Source organism: Lottia gigantea (assembly GCF_000327385.1).
Source record: "Lottia gigantea unplaced genomic scaffold LOTGIsca_32, whole genome shotgun sequence".
NCBI lineage: Eukaryota > Metazoa > Mollusca > Gastropoda > Lottiidae > Lottia > Lottia gigantea.
In genome coordinates, this window is record NW_008709073.1 from 2,758,777 (window position 1) to 2,785,894 (window position 27,118).

At 31.3% G+C, this 27,118-nt stretch overlaps 1 protein-coding gene across 1 annotated transcript; it reads left to right on the top strand.

Moving 5' to 3' along the window:
• Positions 1-14,329: 14,329 nt before the first annotated feature.
• LOTGIDRAFT_91761 (hypothetical protein) lies at positions 14,330-21,488 on the top strand (the record flags this gene model as incomplete). The annotated part of the gene is made up of 13 exons (XM_009057921.1): positions 14,330-14,488; positions 14,900-15,023; positions 15,465-15,643; positions 17,756-17,897; positions 18,231-18,406; positions 18,687-18,838; positions 19,186-19,301; positions 19,447-19,557; positions 19,765-19,985; positions 20,249-20,371; positions 20,635-20,705; positions 21,028-21,165; positions 21,380-21,488. Coding segments are annotated over 13 exons (1,821 nt in total), but the record flags the coding sequence as incomplete, so codon positions are not given.
• Positions 21,489-27,118: the final 5,630 nt, after the last annotated feature.

The window sequence follows — 27,118 nt, forward strand, 5'->3', positions numbered from 1 at the left end:
TATATAGTCATTTGTAATTAAGATAAATAATAAACTCTTTCGTATTCAATTCACAATATCAAAATTTGATTTCAAGTCAATTGGTAAACTATTTTCAAAGGCGGTATAGTTAATTATTTATCTACTATTCACTGGAGTTTCTCATGCATTTAAAAGTCAACATATCCAAAAAAAATTGTGTTTAATTGAGCAATTCTTTTTAATTTCATATTATTGTGTCTAGAGACATAATCAGACTGATTTCTGCCTTTCTTTTTTTTTCTCCAGATCTAGACTTCAGACTAAGAGTAGAAAAATTGTTTTTAATTGGTCTAGTAAATTTTTTAAGAGAATTATATTCTGACTAGGATTATGGATGGCCCCACTATAAGCTTACAAATTTGTCCTTGTGTGGAAAATAAACCAAAGTGACAAGACAAAGCTGTGTTAGATTTAATGATGGTACATAATTTCTATGGTGCCAAAGTCTTATTGCTTACATTTCTCATATAGGACCTGAGTTTGCTCTCTTGTAACATCAGATTAAAGACTATGTTTGTATTAGATCTCAAAATGTAGGTTGGAGAAGGGGGTTTTCTAACCAACCATAAAATATATGCAGAGGATGGCAATTAAGAGAAAAATATATACCTTGTTGCTGACCTGAAGAACACCTTTCACATGTTGAAGTTACTTACTCTTCAAATATATATATTTTATTCATATTTGCTTAGTTCTGATAAATAAATAGAATTAACAAAATGCAAACAGTTGGCCCTTGAGTATGTGATGCACTGTCATTTACTGTTATTTGAGCTAGCAAAGGAATTTTCATAGGCCAAAAAACTGGCCTCATTATCCTAGATCATATGTTTCATTAGAGATAGATGTCAAAAACTTGAATTGTAGTCAAAGTTTTTACACCTAATGTCAATAATATAAGGGTTGGAGATATCCTTTTTTTTTTAAAACTCATCTGTTATTTTTGCACATTTACGATTTGTGCATCGTATGTCTATGTCTAATATAACATCTTACGTTACCATGATACCACCGGAGTGTTCTTTTTTATTTTAGATTGAATTTTTTCTGATTCAGCTAAGAACAATGACAGATAATCTAGGAAAGCCATCAAAGCCAAGCTTTGCGTCCAAGATGATTTCAGGCAGACGTCATTGTAATGAAATTCACATTCTCTGTAGGTTTGGTCTGAAACATGTAATTATGTGAAAGGCTTTCTTCAACACAATGTGTTGTTTGTTCGCTCTTTTGACGTCACAGGATTGCACTACAATCACTTTCAGATTTGGTAGCTTCAATCAAGTTGAAGGCAATTTATATCATCCCACGAGACACCATTCTTCATCTAACTTGTCTCTGTTTACATCATCGTAGGGATACAGGCGTGTTTTTCTAGCCTAGAAAAATACAAAAATAGTCCCTGAAGTGTGAACATCTTTCTACAATGTAGCTCGATCGGCATGGCAGACACTTACAAATTGACCCATGTTGTTGATGCTGGCGCTTTTTGAAGTTTCAACATCAAAAGTTCTCTCTTCTGCTCTGAAAGTTTCTTATAGTTTCTTATAGTTTTCTCCTCATTTCCTCACAAGTATGGCAGCTGTTGAACATTTGCATTAAACAGGAATAAAAAGAAAGAGGGTAGATATATTAAGAAGATTTGTTATTACTCTCAAATGAGAAATGATGGTTCCACTTGAAGAACTAAAGAAAATCGTGACCACTTTATTTCCCATAAATTAGAAAGGCTGCTAGGATGGTAATTAATTACTTTTAGATGTTTGATTGATTGAGCTACTGATAGTACTGGATATATTGAGATTCTAACCTGGTTTATAACAGTACTATTATATATTAAACCAGTTTAAGATAATTATTTGTTGAGACTTTAGGTTAGATAGATGATTTTCAAAGATTTTTGCCCTAAAAGAAATTAGGCTACATAGGAGAAATGCACAGAATTTTATAAAGTAGTCTTGAACATTTATTTTCAATTTTATGACAGAATACAGCATAAAAAACTCTCAAAATATGATGCAAAATTGTCTTAACTGAACTTATAGTTACAAGATGGACATAAGAGAGTTTCTTTTCAATGTCTTTAAAGTTCACACATTGAATCAAGTTTAGAGTCATCATTAACATTCAATTAAAAAATTCCTGTGTTTTTCAATGAATCAGGTCTAAGTTATTTGTTTTAGTTTTTAACTGGCTTGAAGAGCTGTTCACATTAAAGCCTTTTTCCTCATCTTTTGACTCCTATGTCAACCAAACGTTCACCATACATCATTAAAAATGGCGTGTAACTAAATCCTTAATTTGTGATGGTAAGAACGGCAACTACAACAGGTGGATATGTCAGAAATAAAGAACGGAAATCAGAAATCATTGAAAAGTTGGGCAGTCAAATAAATTGGTCCATTAACACCATTTCCTCTAACCAAACCCATTTTCTAAGTTTTATTTCTTTTCTAATTAATCAGCCGTTTGACGTCTATTTTGATAAAAACGGTTCTCTCTCACAGTGAGGAACCTAATATAACTTGAAATTTTCTTCTTCTGTCTCATATTTGTTCTATTTAAAACAAAGATCTGAAATCTTGTACACTTTCTGAATTGCATCACAATGCAACAGCCAATATCAAAGATTTTGATGCAGATAAGAGGGGCTGACAAGGAAAAAGCGTCTAGACATTCGGATGGGACAATAAACTGAGGCCCCGTGTGCTACAGACTGTGCACGTTAAAGATCCCTTGACAGTTGGAAATCGAAAAAAGATCAGGCTAATGCTGCTGTCCTGGCAAAGTAGGACGTAAAACTCCATTCATTTCATTTCAATATTTAAGATTTCAAGCACAAAATAAATTAAAAAGAGTAAGTTATGAAATATGTGATCTTTTTGAGAAAAAAATTATTATTATCATTTTTAAAAGGATTGATTCATTTTAATTTCTTCTGTTGTTCTTTTAATAAAAAACTATGAAAAAACACAGAAAGATTCTTTTAAGATAAATTATGATAGTTGGGGATGGAATTAAAAATCAATGATCGAGGGGGTGGTATATATATATATATAATGATATTGTTTTTCTCAGTTTAAAGTCAATAGTTGAGAAAACTATTTATAAAGATCGTTTTCTCAGCTTATGGTTAAAGGTGGTATAGTTTATAATTGATAGTTTAGGTGGTATCTGTAAATTTAATAGTTTAGAGTGGTTCAGTGTCAATTTTATTGCTTGGGATGTTATATGACGGTATAGTGTAAAGTTCAGGATGGTACAGCATAAACTTGATAGTTTGGGATAGTACAGTGTAAAGTTCATAGTTAACAATGGTTCAGTGTAAAGCTGTTAGTTGAAGATGATATATTGATAGTAGAGGGTAATATTGAATAAAGTTTATACTTGAGGGTGGTACAATGTAAAGTTGATAATGTTGGATGGTACAGAGTAAAATTGACAGTGTTGGATGGTACAGTGTAAAGTTCATAGTTAAGAATGGTACAATGTAAAGTTGTTAGTTGAAGATGATATATTGATAGTAAAGGGTAGTATTGAATAAAGTTTATACTTCAGGGTGGTATTTAAAGGTGATTATTTGTGTTGGTGGTGATTTGAGATAGTTTAAAGGGTAATATTTGATCATGTTCAAGGTATTCTAGATTCAGGACTAAAGAATGTTGGACTTGAAGACACTGTCAACAAACTTTTATTTGCTTGTATTTGTTGTATAATGGCCGATGTGCTATTGCTCCTTGATGAACCTAACTGGTCGTTCGATAAAATATGTCTCTTATACCATTGCCAAGATTTCTTCGACGGTAGTGAAGACATTTTTGCCCACCAAACATCCCAGTTCAATTCTTTTATCTTGGCCTATTTTGTGAATGTCGATTGTTTTGGAGCAGGCATACCTGAACTTTGTTTTCTTTCTGAGGTCATAAATGAAGTTTTAGTCGGGATCAATAAATTCAATGGATTTTTAACTTGTGATAACATTGTTCAAACTGTTTTTGCTTTTTCTTAAAATGTTTCTGATCGTGAAGAAAATGTTAGAAAAATATAACACATGTCCTGAACATAAATAGCAGTAATATTTAACCATTGTTTTAACTGGGATATTTTTAACATCTATTGTTCACTGTATCTATTTTCAAAATCCAGAGTTTTATTTTTAGAAGCTTTTATGAATGCTTTAATTCAATGGTATTATTTTATTAAAAGCTTTGATTAAATGTCATGTATATCCAGTAAACATTTCCAATTTTTCATACCAAACTGTTCTTTCATTAAGAAGTCAAATATTTACGTCAATAAATGTAAGTGCATATGGAATAGGCGCAAGCAAATGACTTGTGTCCTTAAAAAGGTAAAACGTTTAGTTGATATAGGTATAAGTATATATGTAATTAGTTGATTTTCCATATGTGGATTCAGTTGCATAATTTCAAGGGTAATTTACCTCAATTTCTGTTTATCTTTTGTGTGTGGAACTGAAAATAGACCAAAATTGTATGATTTGGAATTGAATTTTAGAAGAAAATATTAGATGCTGGTAAAGCTAACAATGTCTTGAATTAGCATAATTTTACGAAAAAATTTTTATTGAGTGAATGAGTCAATATGTTGTAACTTTTGAAGATATGCAATTTTAATGGTTGACTTTTGGCAAGACTAGGAATTCCACAGAAATATTTTAGAAAGCAAACTTTCAAATCAAACAGCTTTGTCCACGATAATGATATTTCAAAATAAGTGAAAGTATATAAACTGTCATCATTATTTATAAGATTTATAACTACTGTATCAAATTTAGTGGTGTAACTTAAAGCCCTTGCCAATAGTTTATCTTACTTTAATGGTAGGAGGCTTGATAAGTCAACAAGTTTGTTGATAAGCTACAGATTAGAAAAGTAAAAGATGATTTTGAGAATTATGATGATATGATATGATATATGATATGATATAAGCTAGTGTATGATATGATAATGATAGAATATAAGTTATATTAATTTTATCTGTAGATATAATTATAAATTAGGTAGAAACTGATAAGTTAATTGTAGATACCTTGGTGGCCTGATAGCTTAATTACACTAACTGCCAATCAAAATATCAGTCATTCTGCTACTTCCTCCTTCTCAAAGCAAGCTTCTGTATGAAATAGAACTTGAAGTTTGCAAATAGAAATTTTTGTTACATGTTTCACATACCATGTGTCACAAGTTTATTTAAAATGTGTTATTAGGAATAAAATTGTCTGTGTTGTCTGAGTTGTATATTTTAATTTTTTTTATTACTGATTTGAAAAGCTTTTGATATTTTTTGAATTTTCTCAATGACTTTGGAAAACTTTTGATATCTTTAGAATTTTCTGAGATATCTTTAGAACTGTATTGAAATGTATTGAATTTCTTTTGATATCTTTTGAATTTCCTGGGATATCTTAAGAATTTTCTTAGATATCTTTAGAACTCTAATGATATCTTTAGAATTTACTTAGATATCTTTAGAACTCTATTGATATCTTGAATTTCCTTGGATATCTTTTGAATTGTCTTAAATATCCTCAGAAACATTTGATATCTTTAGAATTTTCCTCAATATCATTAGAACTGTATTGAAATGTATTGAATTTCCTTGGATATCTTTAGAACTCTAATGATATCTTTATAATGTTCTTAGATATCTTTAGAACTCTAATCATATCTTTAGAATTTTCTTAGATATCTTTAGAACTATAAGATATCTTTAGAATTTTCCTTAATATCTTTAGAACTTTATTGAAATGTATTGAATTTCCTTTGATATCTTTTGAATTTCCTGGGATATCTTTAGAATTTTCTTCGATATCTTTAGAACTCTAATGATATCTTTAGAATTTACTTAGATATCTTTAGAACTCTAATGATATCTTTAGAATTTTCTTAAGATATCTTTAGAACTCTAATGATATCTTGAATTTCCTTGAATATCTTTTGAATTCTCTTAAATATCTTTTGAATTTTTTAGATATTTTTAAAACAATCTTTGAACTTCCTTGATATATTATGAAATTTCCTTGAATAATCACATTGTTTTGTGAAAGCAATATGTAACAAGTAGTAACATTATTACATTAATAAGACATTATTTTTGAACTAATTTGAAAACCTATTGATTTGATCATTTTGTTTTTATTGACAACTACTAGTGTTACAATTACATATTGGTACATTGATAGACTTTGTTGTTCTACCATTTAACAATACCATTCATTTCTTTACCGGTGTAAGAAAAACTAGTTTGTTTTCGATGTGTACATGATGTTTGGCTGCTAGCCATTTGTTGAATAAAAGAGAGTTAAATGTGTAAAGAGAGGCAGAAGAAAAGGTGCGATTGAGATTTTGACATTCTATTGTAATGAGGGAGAACGTTATTGTTTACAAAATACATCTATATTACCTACATTATATATCATTTGTTTACAAATACTCCTATATACACTTAATGTGTAATTTATATATCAATCTGATGTTACAAAAATCAAGAAGTTAACTGATACTTATACTTATCTAGACAGATAACTATATTTGGTTTTATTAATTTGGTACAAAATTTGTACATATTGTCTGGATATACCTACAAAATGAATCATATTAGCAAAAGTACATAAAAAAAAAACCAAAAACATTTTAATCAACATACACTAAGAGCATCTGCAAAATTCCAAATTAAATACTAAGGTAGATAGACAGACAGACAGAAAGAAACAGATTTCTGTACTAGAAAACGGGTTGAATCCCCAAATTCTACAGTCCTCAAAGGACATCTCACACAGATTCTTGAAATATTATTTTTTAAATGTTAAAGCACACCCAGACAGTAATATTCACATGATAACATATTATAGTATATACCAGGGAATGCTACGGCACATCCTTAACATCAATAGTCAAAACTATACACAGCCCATCACAGAACATTACCAAATCTGACCACCTTAGTGCCTTCTGAATAAAACTGTTCTTTCAGGATTTTGTTGGACAGGACTTCCTTAATTCCACAGGAAAGTTTCATCCTTGCTTTTCAAGAAAATTGTAGTGTGGATAACTCCATGATATTTTAATTTCTATGGTAATACATATACTTAAGATTTCTGTTATTTTTAGTTGCAGGCAGACCAAGATTACGACGACTTCTTGAAACAACGAATATAACAGTGGGAGTAGGTGAAATGGTCAAGCTGCCCTGTCAAGTGGTAGGAACACCCAAACCATATTTGAATTTTTATCATGAAAACGAACTAATCTCCAATCATGATCCAAGGTAAGACATTTATCTTATCGTCATTTGTAATTTTTGAAAATTCTAAAACATCTTTGTTCGAAGATCTGCATGTGTACGCTTCGTTCAAACCAGAGGGCCCAAGTGGCCAGTCAACTTCATTGATGCTTTGAAATTTTGTATCTGTCTAACTAATACTTAACTCAACAAGATCTGAAATGATTTTTAAGAAACATCTGATAATGATCTAATTTCAAATACACAACAATTCTGAAATGAAACATTTTAGTCCTAATACAAGTTGTCAGTTGACAGCATCAACTCACATCAACTAATTGACTGTGGAAATAATGAATTAAATGGTGACACTTCAAATTTGTCATTCACTTTTCAGATTCAAGATTCGTAAACATGCTATTCAGATAAAGTCAGTAACAGAAAATGATGTTGGAAAATATTCTTGTCGTGCTCACAATGAACATGGTGAATTGTGGGTAAATTTTACTCTCCATGTCAGACGTAAGTATTTAATAAAGAAAAATAACTTTCAAACATACTTAACAAATTATAATGAATATTCCTTCCAGCTGGGTTTAGACCATTTCTTTTAGCAATGTTCTTTCTTGGCTTGGAATTTTAGGTTGTAACATTGCGGTTAAGCAATGTTACGAAAGCACAGGCACAGGCATGTAGGCGTAACCTCTAGTGATAGAGCAATGTTTGTGAAGTTAGTTTGCGTTATCCATTATTTACATTTACAACTTGGTAGAGTAAAATCTTCTATGGTCTATTTTTGCAAAATTTTGGTCATTGCCTATATTTTTTTTTGAGTTGTCCACTTTGACAAAGATTCAGAGAGATTGTTCTTTTGCTTCCATTTCAAATGTGACCTTCCTTGTTTTACAGACATTGCTGAAGCAGAAGAACTTGAAGAAGAAGATTATGATTATGATGACATCGAGATCATAGGTCAGTCCCAATGTTACTATTTATGCCTGCATTTGGATGGAGTGAAATTGTTTTGTTCTACATCTTTGTCAATCTTGAAGTTTAACATGCTTTGACGATTCCAGATTTGATATAGATTCTGGGGGAAGAATTGATATTGTTCAGAAGTTAAGGTGGTACAGATGCTTCATTAGAGAGTTATTTGGTGATTTTGATCGACTGGATGGTATCTTCTGTTTAGTTTAAGCCCCACAATCTTGAATTGTTGGTAATCTGAGGTGCAGGCCTAAAAGTACTACACAAAGTTTGATATAGGTCTCATGTTAGTTTGGCAGTCCAGTCAAAAGTGGTTTAGCGTCACATGACACTACTCATTTTCTAATTTCTTCCTCTTGTTATTAGTTTTGAAAATATAGGAAGTTATTTTTATGAGTTGGTCTGTTTATCAAGGTCAAGATACGTAAAATACTTGGTACAGGAAAAAATAACTTCTCTTAGATATATCCACCAAATTATTTAAGAGAAAATCAGACAGCTTCTGCAAATATCATTTACTGTCAGACACATCTGCCGATTCTTAATGAGGCAAATAAATTCTCCCTGATAAGATTATATTTAATAGATGCTCCCTAATTAGTTTCCAAATAGTGCACAGACAATTGAGAAAGAGGTAAGAAAAAAGGTTAACTTTTGGTACAAAAAACTGAACAATGAATATAAGCAATTGTATGGGTAATTTGTAAAACAAATATTAAGTTTAGTATTTTTTACGGAAACTTGTAACTGATAACAGTGGTGTATGGGTTACTGATGATATTTTAACTAGAATACCTGCTAGTTATTGTTAGTAATAGTAGATATTCTTATCTTTTACAACATTGTTAACTTGATACAAAACATCACAACCCCAATAGACTGTTATTATATTACAAGATCTGATATATAACAAACTCCGCATCCCTTTCAGAGAGTTCACATAACATTTACTGTTATTTTGGTATATTGAAAAAATTGATTTACTTTTTTTTAATACAATATTGACTTATTTAAGGTACAATGAATAAAAAAAATTTAAGATGATAAAGCCCAATTTCAGCTGTCCATTCAGCTAGCATTTTTCAGAATTATAACCAGACCTCATATTCATATAAATGTATTTATTATATACGTTAATTGTTAGGACAGAATTTTAAGTATTATGAACTTTTGGTCTTGACTATTTTATATAAGGGCACATGAAGAAACCACCTCAAAATATGTTTAGTTCTATCAAAATGACTTTGACTTTATCAATCTTTTCAACACATTCCTGCCTAATGCAACACTTTTGCCATTTCTGCAGAATAGTAAAATATGTAGTAAACCTATTCTACATCTTTATCTCTGTTAGCATCTGATCTTCAAATCCCAAAAAAATTAGAGAAAGAAAGGCCTTGGTATTTCCATGCTAAAACCAAATTACAGTACAACAGACATATTAAGTTGGGACCACCAAATCAGAGAATTAGCCAAGCAAAAAATCTAATCACTTCATTAAGATAAATAGAAGATATTATTTAACTATGTTATGACATGTGTGTTTAAACATATACTATATACTCTTACCGAATAAGACCCACTGCTTTAAATGTAATGGACTTGGCAAGAATTCTGAAAGGATAATTGTGTCTGAAAGGATTAAAGCAAGCAAGTGATTTAAGTGCTAGGACAAGGTTAAAGCTCCTTTGTTGTTTTTGCTCCAGACAAGACCTCAGGGCTAGTTAAGATGGTGCAAAAAGGGTCTGGCTACTAAAAAATCTAAAAAAATGACATTTCTTAAGTTTGGTCCTCGTTTCAAAAGATTAAAAGTTACATCCTTTGTCTCAATGCAGGAAACAATTAAAATGACACAACATGGGAATTTTCGTTCCAGATAAGGGTGGGACCAGGCAGGATCTGAAGTTTTGTCTCATAATTTGATGATCTCAAAACAGATCGAATGTCTTTTCACAAAATATTAGGTAAACATCTAAATGAATTTGTGGTTCTAAGTAATTGAAGATCAATTTCCTTGTTTTCCAAGTGGAAGTCTTTCCATGACCATATCCTCTGGCAAATTGACACTTCCTGTACCTGACAGACTATAATGGCTTCCTGGTCATTTCTCATCTTGCATGTCTACATCTTAAACTACTAGATCTCCTTTCTGTCATTTTCTTCTGAAAGGATATACTCATTAGTAGAAAATAGCAATGCTTTTCAAAATAAAAAGTAAATGACTTCTGAGAAAACACCCCATTTTTTGGTTTTGATTTCTCCCCAAAGTCAAGAAAATACGCCACATAGTTACTACACCTGCTAAATAACTTACTGACGTTTTGTTGTATTTAGAAAAAGAGATTTCCTTGATATGACTGAAAATTTCTGACAACTGTTCAACTCTTAACTAAACTTGCCTTGTTGCAGAAATTAATGATGGCCATTTGTTAAAATTGTGTTTGAAAGAACTGACAGAATTATACATAGATTCTTTGATGCATGAAATGACAAATAAGCTTTCAGAAGTTATAATTAGGAATTGGCTCATTTTGAAAAATTGTTCACGATATGATGTTTGCTGCGGATCTATTTTCTGCAGTCCTGTCATTAAACTCCCTTCGGTCCAATTATTTAATTTACGGTAACAGTAAAGTCTTTTTTTTTCAATTTTAGTTACCTTTGGCAAAAAATTTCCTCTGACAATTGCGATTTTTAATATTTTTGGACTTGATATTTTCTCCAATCTAAGAGCATTAATAAACACATGATCATTATTTGCCACTTACTGTCGGTGTTTTCTTAATGGAAAGATTATAATGAATGAATAAAAGAAAGTTGTCAGAATGAATTAATAGATAACTGGTCAATATGTGTATTATGTCTAACTAATTAGTTCTGAAGATTTTGATGGGGAGCCATCTTTTCTTGATTAACGACTAACAAGCTTTACTAATTATCGTCTAATGAGTCGATTGCTTCTGTTTGATAACAACAGGAGATTTTGGGGTTGATAATAACCTTTTATTTTAGAGAGTAGAGTTAAGATGGCTGAAGGTGAAACTGTTAGACTTGGCGCCATAAATGATTCAAGGAATAAATTACTTAAATTGGTTCATGTTTCCCTTTATTCATGTGGGTGAATTGCATATGAATTCCTATAATTGAAACATGTCAGTTATTGAGAAATTGCAGTAAGAATCTGTAACAGTTGGAATAATTGCGCATTAAGTCAATCTTGGTAAAAAAAAAAAGCAACATGATTAAGACATCTTGATCTAGTCAAAGTTTCATTTTTTTATTGAACATTACTGTCTGTCAATATTTTTAATTCTCGTTTGTTCATTTTGAAGCCTGTCATTTTTTCTGTGGTCTGAATTGACATAAAATTAGCATCCAAGGTTTGTTATGATTTTGAAAACCTCTAAGGGTTGTTAGTTCAGAGTCTTCAATTTTAATTAGGAAAAGCAGGAGAGAGGTTGAATTAATCCAAATTCTGAAGTTTTGTTTTGTAAACTCATTAATTTATGCATAGAATAGTGAATAATATTCCTTTAAAGTTACATGTTCACCATCCATTTGATAAATCGTACCATAGTCTCAGAAACAGGAATTTTTTAGCTAAGCTTATTGGTAAAATTGTTAACAGCTCACTGTCATATACATGTGTGTCCAGAAATATCTAAGTTTGAAAGTTAAATTGACAACTCGTTTTTTCTTGAGACTATAGAAAAGATATATTACGAAATAGGAAGTGAAATTTCTACTTTGTGGTATATTCTGTAGACTAATACATATTTTCAAGGTCCAAATCAACCCCTAAAAATGGCGAAACATGGCCTTTCGAGTGAAAGGATTAAAGAAGTTTTTGTAAAGATATATATTTATTGATTCCCTGTAGTTGAGAGTAAGTGACTTGTTAGCAGACATTACCAACATCCGCTTAATGCTTTGTCTTTAAATCGTTCGAAAGTATCATTCATGAAATTTGAAGTTAGTTTTATTGATAAACGATTCTTTCCGGAAACGTGTAGGAAGATATGAATGGATGTTTCATTCAGATTATGAATGGGAAATGTGAAAAGAAATAAGACATTTGAAGAAATAAATTTTCTATACATGAATAAAAGATGATAATTGTGTAAATTGGAGCATGCACAAGGGAGAGAATTTGAAAGTCATATTTCACCCGCATGGCCTTTTTTTTTCACCGGCAGAAATCTCGTAAAAGTGCTTTATCTTTTGAAAGTTGACTTCCACTGCCTTGTTGATTTGGCTAATAAATGACTTACAATTCCCAAAGCACATCTTAAGAATTGCTAGGCCGAAATAATTAAAGATTTTTAAGTGAATTTAATGATGATGAGATTACTCTCTGCTGCTCTCTGATTTCGTCTGCTTTCATTAGTCTCTTCATATTTCTGGAGATGGAGGCAGAAATTAAAAAGTGAAAATGGCAAGTGGTTTAAAACTAATTTTATTTATGACTTCCGCTCTTCATGCTAAATTATAGAAGGAAAAAGTTTGTGAAATGAGATCTTAGATAAACTATTTACTTTGACATCTTTCAAGATTTCATATTTTATAACCATTAATTTTAATTTAGAGTGGATGTTTTATCTATCATAATACCAGTACAACCTCAATCAAACACCAAAATTACTGAAATTTTTCTTTGAATTCGTACTCCATTTCAAAGATATAAAAAATCTTTGCGTAAATTTTAATGAATCTTATAAGGACTTTTTGAGTTCTCTTAATTGTAGCTTCTCAAATTAATCGGCCTCAAGAAATCATGTTGATAGTAATACTAATGAAAGTTTTACTTCTTTTTGCATTGAAGAGAATACTAACGCGAGCAGAAACAATCATTCATAAGAAGAAAATCCGCATTTAAGTTAAAATATGTAACAGTGTGCTACATGAATAACAAATCGTGTCAAATATCTTCTGTTTTCTTGATAAAAAGCTTTCAAATATTTTAAACTAGATTCAAAATGGAGATACCAGAGTTTGTCAAGCAGAGGTGGAATTATTCTTATATGCAGAACCAGAACATTTGTAACGCAATTGAAAGAAATTGATGTGATTTTGATGGAAAAAATTTTTGTCTCAACTTTTCCATCTGCAATTAGATTTTCTGTCTGTTTTTTTTAGGTAGTCAAGGTTTTTTTTCTAAGTTGTCATGGAAATTATACAGGTTGTGCCACCTACATTTTGGTTTTTGAGACAGCGAACAATGGCATAAAATGAAAACTTTGATAAGCACTAAAATGATTTACTGGACAGGCACTGTATGCTGGTAACATTTGATACCACTCAGCACTTTGGATGGTCAACTGTCTTTAAGTTGATAATGTTTAAGGTCATTTTTAGTGGAATTCCCAAAGAAGAATGTAAATGATCAAACCCCACATACAATGACCCATCACCTCAGTTTTTCTAGTGTAAGAATGTGTTTTTTGGGGAAAAGGAAATGTTGATTAATAATAAGTATAAAATGTGTTTAGTGTTGAACTAGTTCACCCAATCCCCTAGTGCCAGTACAGGCTAAGATTTGTATATGATATGGTATTCATACCAGGGTTAGTTATACTGGAACTCTGACAATTATTTCCAGATGTCTTTAAACCTGATTCCGTTTTTCTCTCAACTCGTGTTTTATAGGCCAACGTATATATTTACATTGTTGGCCTTCTCCAACTTGGGAAAAGAATGCAGATCAAAAACAGTCTGTAATGGACAATCAACTTGGTTTCATACCTTTTAACTTTCAGTAACATTTCATACTTTTCCCCCTAAATTTTATTTTACCATTTTGAAATTTGAAATGACATTTTAATTTGATTAGCTTATGTAATCAAGTACAGATTGTAATGGAAAAATATGGGTCTTTAAAAAATGGTCTTTTGTCTTTTGGAAGTTGTCTTTGTGTATGAACTTTTTTGTGAAAATTACTATGTTGTTTGTATCTCGAATTTCTAATTAGGTTTTGCTATTCTTGGCAAAAGTAAACTATGAACATCCAAACTCAGGACAGAATGTTTCAATCTTAAATCCCCCCCAAACTCCCTAAGTTTGATTTATTATTTCAGGACCAAGAGCACCAAGATGGGCTTCCAGAAAAGGACGACTTCATTCTGTCTCCAGACCAGTTAATTCCTTCTATGATTTCAAATGCATTGCAAATGGTGATCCAAAACCTAATATTACATGGTACAAAGATGGAGAATTATTCAAGAAAAGTGCTATGGAAAAGGTATGTGTACTAAAAATTATCCAGTACATCTGCACTAAGTAATTTCAAGAAATTCTTTGAAGAACAAAAAAAATGAATCCGGAAGACCTGGGCAGGTGTTTAGATGATGACAAGTCTATTTTTCTAGCTTAATTGTTTCAATTATTGTCAAAGAAAATTTGATTAAAAAGCAAAAAGAGTGCTTGATAATAGTTACAGTGATTGATATAATAATGGCAGCTTTTATATTAACTGGCATGTATAACAACAAAATAAACCATAAGTTTTACAGACTCTTATCAAGACAAACAAAGCTAATTGATTCTTCTGTAGGCAAAATAAAATTTTCTGGATCCACACCTCATGGCATTGACTTTCTTTTCATGATGCCTGACATTTCCATGATGTAACCCACTTTTCTTTTTTTCTAAGTCGGAAATGTTGGGCTGGAAATTAACCATCCAGGAACTAGTGCCAAGAGACAATGGTGATTATACTTGTGTCATCCAGAATATTCATGGATCTATCAACTGGACGTTCTCTTTGGAAGTTGTCCGTAAGTAAATGACATATATCTCAAAATTTAATAAATATATTGAGCATTATGGCAAAGCATTATGAACATCATGGCACATTATAATGGACCTTGTTAATCATAAAAAATCCATTGCAAAAATATAATATCATGGCAGAATAAATAATTATCATTCCATGGCAAAATAAAATGAATATCATGGCAAAATATAATGAATATCATGGCAAAATATAATGAATATCATGGCCAATTTATAATGAATATCATGGCAAAATATTATAAATATCATTGCAAAATATAATGAATATCATGAAAAATATAATGAATATCACGGAAAAATAAATGAATATCATGGCAAAATATAATATAATGAATATCATGGCAAAATCTAACATACGACAAAAGGTACTATTATGGTCATTCATTGAAAGAAATGACATTTTCAAATTTTATTTTTTCCAGAGAGATTGCCCCATTCACCTATTATAGATGGACCAAAAAATCAGACAGCTATTGAGGGTGAAACAGTGAAACTTAATTGCAAAATATTAGTCAGTGACCTTCACCCTCATTTGCAATGGGTCAAACATTATATGAAAGATGGCAGTTATAAATCTGACGAAGGTGATCCTTACATTGAAGTCTTACAGGTAGGAATTATCATGAATCTTTCTCTTAATTAAACATACATAATATATTCAGAGCTTATAAGGTCTTAATTGGAACATTTGTCAGATTTCTACTGAGACTGTCAGGATAATTGGAATAATCAACAGATGTAACTTAGAAAGTTAGACTGTGAACAGGCATATTAAATAACTGATTTCTATGGACTATTATTTACATTATCTTATAGAAGAGAATATACACACAATGGAATTTTTTTTTTATTTAAATGGAATATGTATTATAATGAGATGTACAATATGATGAGTATTAAAGTGGTTGCTTCTGCATTGACTAGAATTAGCAGAATCAATCACTTTAATCAATTTTAATGTTTATATTAATTTTGAGAATTGACTAAACAAATGGAACTATTCTTAATTTCAAGAATGAGTTGAACTTTTTAGACATACCGATTGCAACATACTTTGAATGCGCATTTAACATTTTAAAATGAAAAACAGATTTGTCCATTTGTTTGGTTTCTCTTTAACCTGCTTATAATAACCTCCTTTACTTCTCTCCTTACCCTTTTTCTTGACTAATTCAGTTATTTAATGTGAAATCCATTTCATTTCATTGAATTACCATAAGCATGTCTCCTTTAAACCTTGCATGAGACTATTTTCAAAAAGTAGAAGAAAGTGTAGCAGGTCATTTCATAACATAAGTTTTGATTTTGTAAGAAATTTTGCTAGGATTTAGTTAATTAATGGATAAGCATGATTAGATGGAAACTGAACAATTCTATGATAGCATGGAAGTTCATTTTAAACCCCAAAATTATTTGGTGAAAATTACATTTTAAATATAATCAGCATGATACTATCTGTTTCAGTCAAATTTGACTAAATTTGTTTGAGAATTTTTGGTTTAGAAAGACTACAGCATGGAAATAAATGCTATTTTTGCATCCTTCAAAAATTGTTAAAAGCATGATATATTTTTAGAAATTTGACTTACTGGCATGAAGGTTTTGAATCCAAAACACTAAAAAATTAAAAATTAATTTTTGAATTTTTTTTCAATTTTTGTAACAGGGTCGAGAGGTATGTTAAGTAAGAATAAAAATGAGAATGCGATATGTCGATGTTTTTCAAATATGTCTTAGTCGAAAACTTAATTAGTTAACAAAATGGATGCATTTTGCCCAAATTCACTCTCTGTCTTTGAATATGTCTTTTTTTCAGCAGTTCCAAAATAAGAAAGCACTAGTGTTCATTAGCTATGATTAGGCTATCACTGCACCCTATATATTCTAAATATCTATCTGCACCTCTTCATTTTCAGATTTTGATATTGTATTGTGATGCACCACATGTCTTCTGCACAAATAATGATGCACAACATAAGATTTGATAGAGTTGTTTTATTTTATTTGAACAATGAACATTTACCAACAAATTTAAATGACTCAATCTTATTATGCTGTGCATCACTGAAATTATTTTTTTCAGATGAGAAAACACTTGCACATAACACTTGCACTTAAATTTGTTGTCCATTTTTTGTTGTCACGTATCCATTGTAGAGTTTTAGCTTGCACAGCACCGTCTTGTGTTCAAACACAGGAATCTTGTTCACAGCACAGCATTTCAATTTTGTTCTTCCAAATCTTTTTTTTAAATTTCTATCGAGTTCCTTTGGATGTCTGATAAGGAACCATTTCAAAGCACCAGGAGTGCCTTAGAATGACCCCAAGAAGGCACCACTTTTTCTCTCTTCTTCTTCTCTGTCACTCTATAGATATTGTTTCCAATATGGTGGCATGCTTGGTATTTTTAGAGTTTTTCCACAATTTTTGTTCTCATACTATGGTTAGTCTTTGTTACAATTGTGTTCCAAGCAGGAACAAGCACTTGATTATCAACTTCTTCAGCACTCTTCTGGTTGTCATTTGTTATTATTTTTTTCAAACTTCTCTTGTAACTCACTTTGGTGATGGTAGCTTTAAGCTTTGGTAAAGGTCTTACTCAATATTTTAGTAAAATTATGTGTCTTCCTTATATATTATGTCTTCCAGTAGCTTTTTCTTTCTTCAAAATATATCAAGCCTATATGTAAACCAAAACATTTTGTTGTTGTAGCGATCCAATCTGAACACGACAAATCCAGAAGTTTTAGTCATCCACAATGTTACACAAGATGATGCAGGATGGTATACATGTGTAGCCACCAATGCAGTTGGAATGAAATATAAAAGTGCCTGGCTTGAAATTCTTTCCAAAGGTATGTACATTATTGAAAAAGCATTTTTATGGGTCTAATGAAAGCAAGTAATAAAACCATTATTGACCATTCATTCAAATCAAGAAGAATATTGGCTGATAAAGGTTAGGTGTCAAAGATTACATTTCAAAGCATTAGTTAAGTTTGATATACAAGCAACAAAACGACCAGAGATATGTGGGAAGATGTTTTATTGCAAATATTAATATAGATTGTTTTTATTCTGTTAATTTTATGTACTATATCTCTACATATGGGCAGAATAGGTTGTTGTATTTTGTTGTATTGTATTGTAATATATTGTATTTTCAGAATCACTTGAAGCCGCAGTAGATCATGCTCCCGTTCGCGAAAAAGAGAAAACACGCATGACAACCATCATAATAGTGTGCTGCTCTGTTTTGACTGTGGTTGGTGTCATCTCTGCCATTGCCTGCGTTATGAAAACAAGACGAAAGCAAATTCTTCTGCAACAGAAGCCAGTCAAAAGAGTCATCATTATGCGTCCAGTAAGTTAAACTAATCTAATACATGTATAAATTTTTGATCTCTCGCATTCAAACATTTTGAGAGAACCTCAATGAAATTTTTTACAGAACATCTTTCTTTTTTCAACCACATTTACATACATGTATATGCACTACAATGACATTTACATAGAAACTTAAATACTAGTAATTGATATTGTGGCGACACTTCATTTTGTCTAGACCAGAACTTGTAATCTGGCAACTGTGTAAAGATCAGCAGACGTGAAATATTGCAGAACTCTAATTTGATTGTTTTCAGAATGATCTGTATTATACTAAAGGAGATCAAAGTGTTATTCAGCCACTTGTACGTATTGAAAAACAGGGTCGGCAAAGATTATCATCTGATGTAACTGAAGTGTCTGAATATGAGATACCACTTGATGCAGACTGGGAGTTTCCAAGAGAAAGGTAAAATTTGGAGGATGCTTTCATCACCTCACATCTGTAAAGTTCTTAAAGACCAATTGTGTCTGAAATTAGGCCATGTAATTGACATTTAAAACTCTTCAAACTTTTGTCTTGCTGATTTCTGATTACATGTATGCTAGGTTCATCAAAACCAAAAATAAGCTAGACACTTGTAAATTTTTGATTTATTGAAATTCTTGATTATTTCTTTCTAATAAACATAATAGCTAGTCAGTGCAAGCAGCATTATTTGATCACCATTCTGATAAGCTGTTCTTCGGCTCTTTCTAAACCCATTGAATTAACTTTCAGAATATTGTTGTAACAAAGTTAAATGTATTATCTAGGTTGGGTCTCGGTGAACGTCTTGGAGAAGGTGCTTTTGGTTTAGTAATGAAGGCTAAAGCTATGGGAATTGCCAATAATCCAGGACAAACAACTGTTGCTGTTAAAATGTTAAAAGGTTTGTTCATAATATTTTACTCAATGAAACACAAATAACAAAGTGTTATTAATTACTTCTTCACAGAGGTTCAATTCATCAGCAGAAGTTATGTAAAGGAGATGCTGCAAAAAGATCTTACTCTTTCATCACATTGTTATTTCAGATGATTCTACAGATAGAGAAATGACAGATTTGATGCAAGAGATGGAAGTCATGAAAGTTATGGGAAGTCACAAAAATATTATCAATTTATTGGGTTGTTGTACACAAAGAGGTAAGTTTGGAAATCCATGATGTGTGTAAATATTTTACTTCGCAACATAAAAAGGCTGGATGTACATTTATGGTAATGTTATGACTTGACATTTGTTGCATCAAATTATGGCAGCTTTTTTAAGAGGCTACAAAGTCAACAGTTTCAGGAATATCATTGTTGATGCATTCAGGATGCAGGAGGTTCACTACGTTTGTTTTGTTTCAGGTCCGCTTTTTGTTATTGTTGAGTATGCGCCTCATGGTAATCTTCGAGACTTCCTCAAACTGCGTCGTCCACCAAATTCTACTTCCTGTCCCTCCACTCCTGGCTATGAGAAGCCAGTCATTGATTTTAACTCTGTAGAAGTCAAACCTCTTACACCAAAAGATTTAATCTCCTTTTCTTATCAAATTGCTCGTGGTATGGAATATTTAGAGTCCAAACATGTAAGTATGGTTTTTAATTTTTCTAATGCTTAGGGTATCTAGTATATACTGTTTCATTTTCTCATTGCATATTCATGAAAGAACTACTTGTTTCGGAAATGACAAAAGACCAGTCTTGACATCATGAAATCAAAATCTTTCACTCAGACGACTGAAAGTATAAGTGCAATCACTATTGAGAAAGTTGGTGAAACCATTTGGTAAGTTTTCCAGAAAATGAACAATGTTCCATCTCTGTGTTAATGACATGTTTGTAATTTTAGTGTATCCATCGAGATTTGGCAGCAAGAAATATTCTTGTAGCAGAAGACTATGTTTTAAAAATTGCTGATTTTGGTTTAACTAGAAATGTTAAACATCTTGATTACTACAAAAAGACAACTGATGTAAGTTGAAATGTATTTCTGTTATGGGCCATAGTTATCTGACCAGATATTCTAGTTATCTGTGTCTGTATCTCTTTTCAAAATCAAAATATGACCTATGGTATATATGCAATCAAGAGCCAATTAGAATCAAATCAGGAAAGTTTTCTTGTGAAATTAAGCTACAAGACTATTAATTATCAAACACTTTGACTGAATTTAGCCTGCAACAAACACCAGAAAGCATAGTACTCAACTCACCAATCTGAATGAATTATTTACAGGGCCGGCTACCAGTGAAATGGATGGCACCAGAAGCCTTGTTTGATAAACGTTATACCTCCAAATCTGATGTGTAAGTAGGAAAATTTTCTTTTGGTTTGATGAAAATTTAAGTGAAGTTGAAAATGTTCTTTTGGAACACAAAATGCTTCATTATGGTGGACCTTCTGGAAAACATTATGCCTCTTCAAATACTTGTTCCTCCGGAACACCAAATGCCATATTTTAAGGTGGCCCTTTTGGAACACCTTATACCTCTTTCAATACTGTGTATGCTCTGGAACATCGAATGCTATACTAAATGATAAATTTGTTTATGGTTGCCTTTTTAGAACACCTTCTATACTTGTCAATTTGAAGAGTCTAAAATAATTTGGTTTTCATTTCCATTACAGATGGTCTTATGGAGTATTATTATGGGAAGTGTTTACTTTAGGAGGTAATCCTTATCCATCAATACCTGTAGAGGGCTTGTTTGATTTATTACGGAAGGGACACAGAATGCAGAAACCACCTTATGCTCCTTCAGAAATGTAAGTTATTTATTAAAGTCAATGATACCCGATCTACATTTACATATTTTGATTTCACACTCTTTACTAATCAGACCAAAAAAGTGGAAAATGTGTGGAAAAGTAGTTTATGATCATATTATGAATTGAATCTGACTGCAAATTTACTATTATGAGCAGTAGAGTAAAAACAAATAAGAGTCCATACTTATTTTGTTTTTTGTATCTATTTCAGCTATTCGATAATGTTGCAGTGTTGGAATGATAGTCCCAATGTACGTCCTAGTTTCAGTCAATTGGTTGCAACTTTGGACACCATTCTTTCTATGTCTCTTAATGATCAAGTAGGTATTTCTAACCTTTTTAGTCCCCTGGTTCCCAACCTGCAGTGTTTTCACCCCCGGGGGTGTAGGACTAGGGTGTCAGGGGTATGGTCAACTGGTGTAGTAGAAGAATTTATTTTGAGAGATCTCCTCACATCATCACATGCAAATGTGGATGAAACAAATTTTTGGGGTGTGTAATGTCCAGGTAATTGCTCCAGGGGTGTGAAGGCTGAAATAGGTTGGGAACCACTGTTTGTATGTGGCCTGGAATCCAGAGGTTCAGTTATATCGATAAAGTTCTTCAGATCTTTCCCTTTTAATTTTTTTAGTGAGAATGGACCTTTTTCTTAGCCTTACTTAAAATGCATCGTCTGATTGTATAAGTTGAAAGTTAAAAACAAGATCCCAGGAGCCCAATCACACATGGGCTAAAGAAGTTTCTTTTGGTTTTCAACTAGTTAAAGCAAATTCCACGATTGATTTCTTTTTCAGCCATATTTAGATTTGGAGCAAATGACAGTACCAATGAGTGTTTCAGACAGCCAATATCTTCAATGTCCCACTCCAGTTCAGAATCCAGTTCAACAGAAAGTCTTGACATTGGTAGTCATCATAAAGATGATTTCTAGACTAGATTCACCAACTTGTGTTGTGATGTTCAATTGTGCCCAATGCATTTTTATATGCAACAGAAGACAGTTCAAATGGTCGAATTCTTTAAATATATGTGATGTGGAATGACAATGACCGAATCGATGCTTCACCAGAAGTCGTATTATTATAATACTGAACTTGAACTGAAGTTCAAGGCTGCCTTTAGGACGTTTACATTTTCGATAAAAGTCAAGGTCACAATGAGAAATAGACTTGGGAAGTGTTATCTTTGTATAATAAGTGCTACAGTTTGCCATTTTTTGCACTTTGTGAATTATTTTTGTGTTTTTCACTGCCATTATAATCTTTATCCACTGTTGTTAAATATTCACAAAGTCTATATAGTATTGTGTGAATTAGATCACTGCCAACCACAGAGATTACAGACCCTGATAAACATTGTGATTGAACTTGGTATTTAAATAATCTATATGGAAATGATTTTACATCACTGTTTTGGATCTGTCAAGACTATTTCGGATCTGTCAAGACTGATTTTGGATGTCGAGACTGACTTTGGATCTGTCCAGACTATTTTAGATTTGTCAAGACTGTTTTGGATCTGTCAAGACTGATTTAGATCTGTCTAGACAATTTTGGATCTGTCCAATTTTGGATCTGTCAAGACTGTTTTAGATCTGAAGGTATTTTAAAAACTGATCATAATTCTAAAGATGATTTAGTACAATGAATTTAGTTCACAAATGAACATATTTTTTACCAACGGCTTTTAGTTCCTGAATCAAAAGATTTTTTAACAAAATGTATGTGTTTTGGAAACTGTTCATTTTACATGTATAGTTTTTGTCAGCAATATAGCTGTTTTAAGGAAATTGTTTTGTGAAGTAAAGGGTCTTTTCATAATTGTTGGCAGGACCAGGCTGCAGAGACTTTGATCCAGAACATTACTGCAGAATATGGAGAAAAAGAAAAAACTTTTAAATCTTAGTGAATCATTCATCCACACAATTTGTGTTGTTTAAGTGTGTTTGATTTTATATATATATATATTTTAATCATGTTCTGTGTAGTGTTGAACATGATATTGAACACAATTATTATTTTATATGGACGAAACTGGTATTTCAATGTAGAAGAATTTCATGTGGAACTATGAACAAATTGATATAAGCAGTAGTGAAGTGGAACAAAGTGATTTGAAAATTTCACCCAAACTGCTTTGTGGATCAAAATCAAATGGAACATTTCACCCAAACTGCTTTGTGGATCAAAATCAAATGGAACATTTCACCCAAACTGCTTTGTGGATCAAAATAAAATGGATCATTTCACCCAAACTGCTCTGTGGATCAAAATAAAGTGGATCAAAATAAAATGGAACATTTTTGTATGAAAGGCACAGGATTCTGCCTTTTTTGAAAATATATACATCATAGAGTGATATATAGACAAATGTTATCTAATTGGAAGTTTGTCTCAGGCTAATTTCAATCTCAAAATGATTCCTTAGTTCTGTGGTAATAAGTCTGTTTCTAAACCAGCTATATTCTTGTGTCAATTTATCATTTTGAGATCGAAATGATTAAACAGATAAAATGTCTTCCATTTTCCTTTTCTTCAACCAAAGATTGTTGAAATCCAACAAAGACTTGAAAATGAGGGGAAAAGTGAGCAAAGAACTTGATCTGAATGACGAATTTCATGAGACAAACATCCTACAAGTTTGGAATTTAACACAAAGTTTGGAAGATTAGATTCATGTCTGTTGCTGAAAATCTTACTAGAATGTAATAAAGTTGAAACAAACATGGCCAACATATATAAAGCATGATTATATTTTTGATATCCGCTCAGTTAAAAAATTTTGGAATTTCCTTAGCAATGTTAGATCTTTAAAAATTCTAAACTGGTTTTGCTCTCCATCGAACAGATCCTCAGCTTTCCTCTCTATTTAGCTTGACTACTGCCAAAATAAAGTGACAATGAATTGATATTAAGAAGTATGGTGGCCATGTTATAATTTTGTAGCAAAGGAAAAGATGTGAATAATTTTGTTAATTTCAAATCTCTACACCTATGATGTTATTATGTATAAAATATTATTATTATTATTATTTACCAAATTCTCCATTTCCCCCCCCCTCCGAGTAAACAGGGTTTACATAGAATATAATGTTACAGATATATTTTCAAGTTTTATATTTCAATTCAGAGAGCATAGGACTGTTGTCTGAAAAGCTTGTCTTCTTATAATTAATTTCAAAAACACTGGAATTGCTTTCATGAAGAATTTATAATAGATGGAATAGTTATTCCAATCATTATTTGGTTTGTAAGTTTCGAACCAAGTTTCATTTTCAACGTTTGAAAAATTGAAATGATTCTAATGAATATTGAAGTTTGTCATTAGTTGCAAGAATGGACAGAAAATTTGTATTTACTTTCAGGCCAGTTGGAATGACCAGCTGCCAATAAACTAGTTAACTACGTTATGATGCCCAACAGTATATTTGGGTTGAAAGCATGTAATGTTCCTTACCAAACCTCTGCTTTTTAGTCATCATTACTCAATACAATTGAAACCTAAAGACCCACATTTTACCTGAAATCTGAAAGAGATGACAAGGATTCACATTATCAAGGATAGAGGTCACTATTTCTACAGATGAATGTATATTGTTAATTAAGCCTTAATGAATTTCTGTATATATAGTGATAATTTACAGCTCAAAATCTAATATAAATATATATTTCTAGTTCAAACATTATACCTAAGGTGCTGAAACCTTAATGATTTGTCCTTGTTTTAAACCTAATTATCATTCTTTTATTTGTGACTCCATAGAGTCCAGAAGAGCAAAAGTTCAAACATGCTTTCAGAAAGAAAGGACCATATTAAATTTTTTATAAACAATAACTTCCTTGCAATGATAATTTATATAGATAACAACTCTTGAAGATCCTGTCTACCAGGTTGTCCTTGGTCAACTTCATGGATGTGATCCTTCTCAGATTACAAATACCTATTTCACTCGGTAGACTTGAATCATGAGCACTATTTCAGGTCAGTGTTGTTTTGAAAACAAATGATAAAGTTCAGTCAGTACCATTGGAGCCACTCTTCATCACCATTTATTTGATATTTTATGATCAGTATATTTTGCAATAGTTTCAATGAAAACCAATTGATTTATTTTGTGTTGATTTAAATTTGTGAAATGAAATTAAAAATCCAGGGAGTGATGATGACAAATAGGGCAGTGCCTTGATTTGGCATTTTTTTTAATATGTTTGTTTTTTAAGAATGTCACCTGTGATAAAGCTCCTTAGAAATAAATCCTTCATAATTCTGAATATTTTTATTAACCAGTTATTGAGAATTCTTATTTGATATATGAAAATGCCTCATTGAACTGGATAAAGATTCTCGAGAAAGTGATATTTGATATCAAAATTCCTTCAAGGAATCAAGGAAAATCTAGTTAAAATATGATTTTCTCACCCTAAATTTTGAAATTTTGATCATTCTCATAAATCATTAATTTTGTAAACAGAAAAGTGCTTTTGATTCTTGTGTATTTAAATTTTATCTGAGGTATGACTAAACTTACCATGTACCAATATTTTTCTTAAGGTGTGTAGGAGCTTATCACAGGAATGTAATTGCTTTCTCTTTCCCTTGAGTCCAAACGTAGAGTTAAAATTGTGCAAGACAATGAACAAAGTGTTCAAAAATAGGACAAAATAGTGCTAAATATTTTTGTAAGTAGTTGTTACTGTCTTGAATTAGATAGAAAAACTTTTATTTCTCTCATGTTTTAATGACATTTGTAAAAATTGTGAATTTTATTTAATTTCATTGTGAAAACCATAAATTATGATAGTGTGCTAAATCTTTATTGTTTCATTGGTTAATTTCATTCTCATTTACATATCATTTAAATATTACCATAAATGGTCATATCATGTAAACTTTTAAAAGCATTTGATGTCTGTTATTTTCTGCATCAATTTTAAAGCATTTCTGATCAGAATTTTAGATACATAGCATTTAATTTCATTTTTTAAACACACCATCATGTTTTAGTATTCAGTTATGTTCATAATATATAGGACTAGAATCTTGAAGCTTGTCTTCACTAAATTGCATTTATGTGTTCAACTTTATGTAAATGGGTAATTATTGAACTTATTTAGTACTCTGGTCTCAATAGTATTTTTGGTGGTTCCTGCTTTAATATGTTTCTAAAAAGGATTTTCAATGCTTAAAATAGTTATAATGTGGATGTATATGTACGAGGAACCATTCATATTGGTAATTGAAAACTACCATTAAGCTACCATGAAATTTGCTGTTCTGTATTCACATAGCCTTTTGGGCGACCGCTTGTTTCACTTGGGCTTTTGGGCGACCTCATGTTTAGGTTCCATATCAACAAACAATATTATCTAAAAAATCCTAAGAACCACCAAAATTATTATCGATAAAAGCGAAGCCATTTGAAACCAGTTTTGACTGCCATTGACATTATTTTATTGTGTTCAAGTACAAGTGGCAATATATTTTCGTTTTTTGTTTTTCTGGTAAAGAATAGTAAGGAATCAACTATTTGTGTTCAGCCATTTCAGTTATATAATTTAGAATGATTATGAACTATGAAATATATCAAACAATAAATCTTGTTGAATATTATAAAATTTGGTGTTATTTTACTGATCCAGTAACATCAATACCTTTACTGATCTCAGTAGCAACAATACCTTTACTGATCTCAGTAGCAACAATACCTTTACTGATTTCAGTAGCAACAAAAAACCTTTACTGATCTCAGTAACAACAATACCTTTACTGATCTCAGTAGCAACAATACCTTTACTGATTTCAGTAGCAACAATACCTTTACTGATTTCAGTAACAACAAAACCTTTACTGATCTCAGTAGCAACAATATCTTTACTGATTTCAGTAGCAACAATACCTTTACTGATCTCAGTAGCAACAATACCTTTACTGATCTCAGTAGCAACAATAC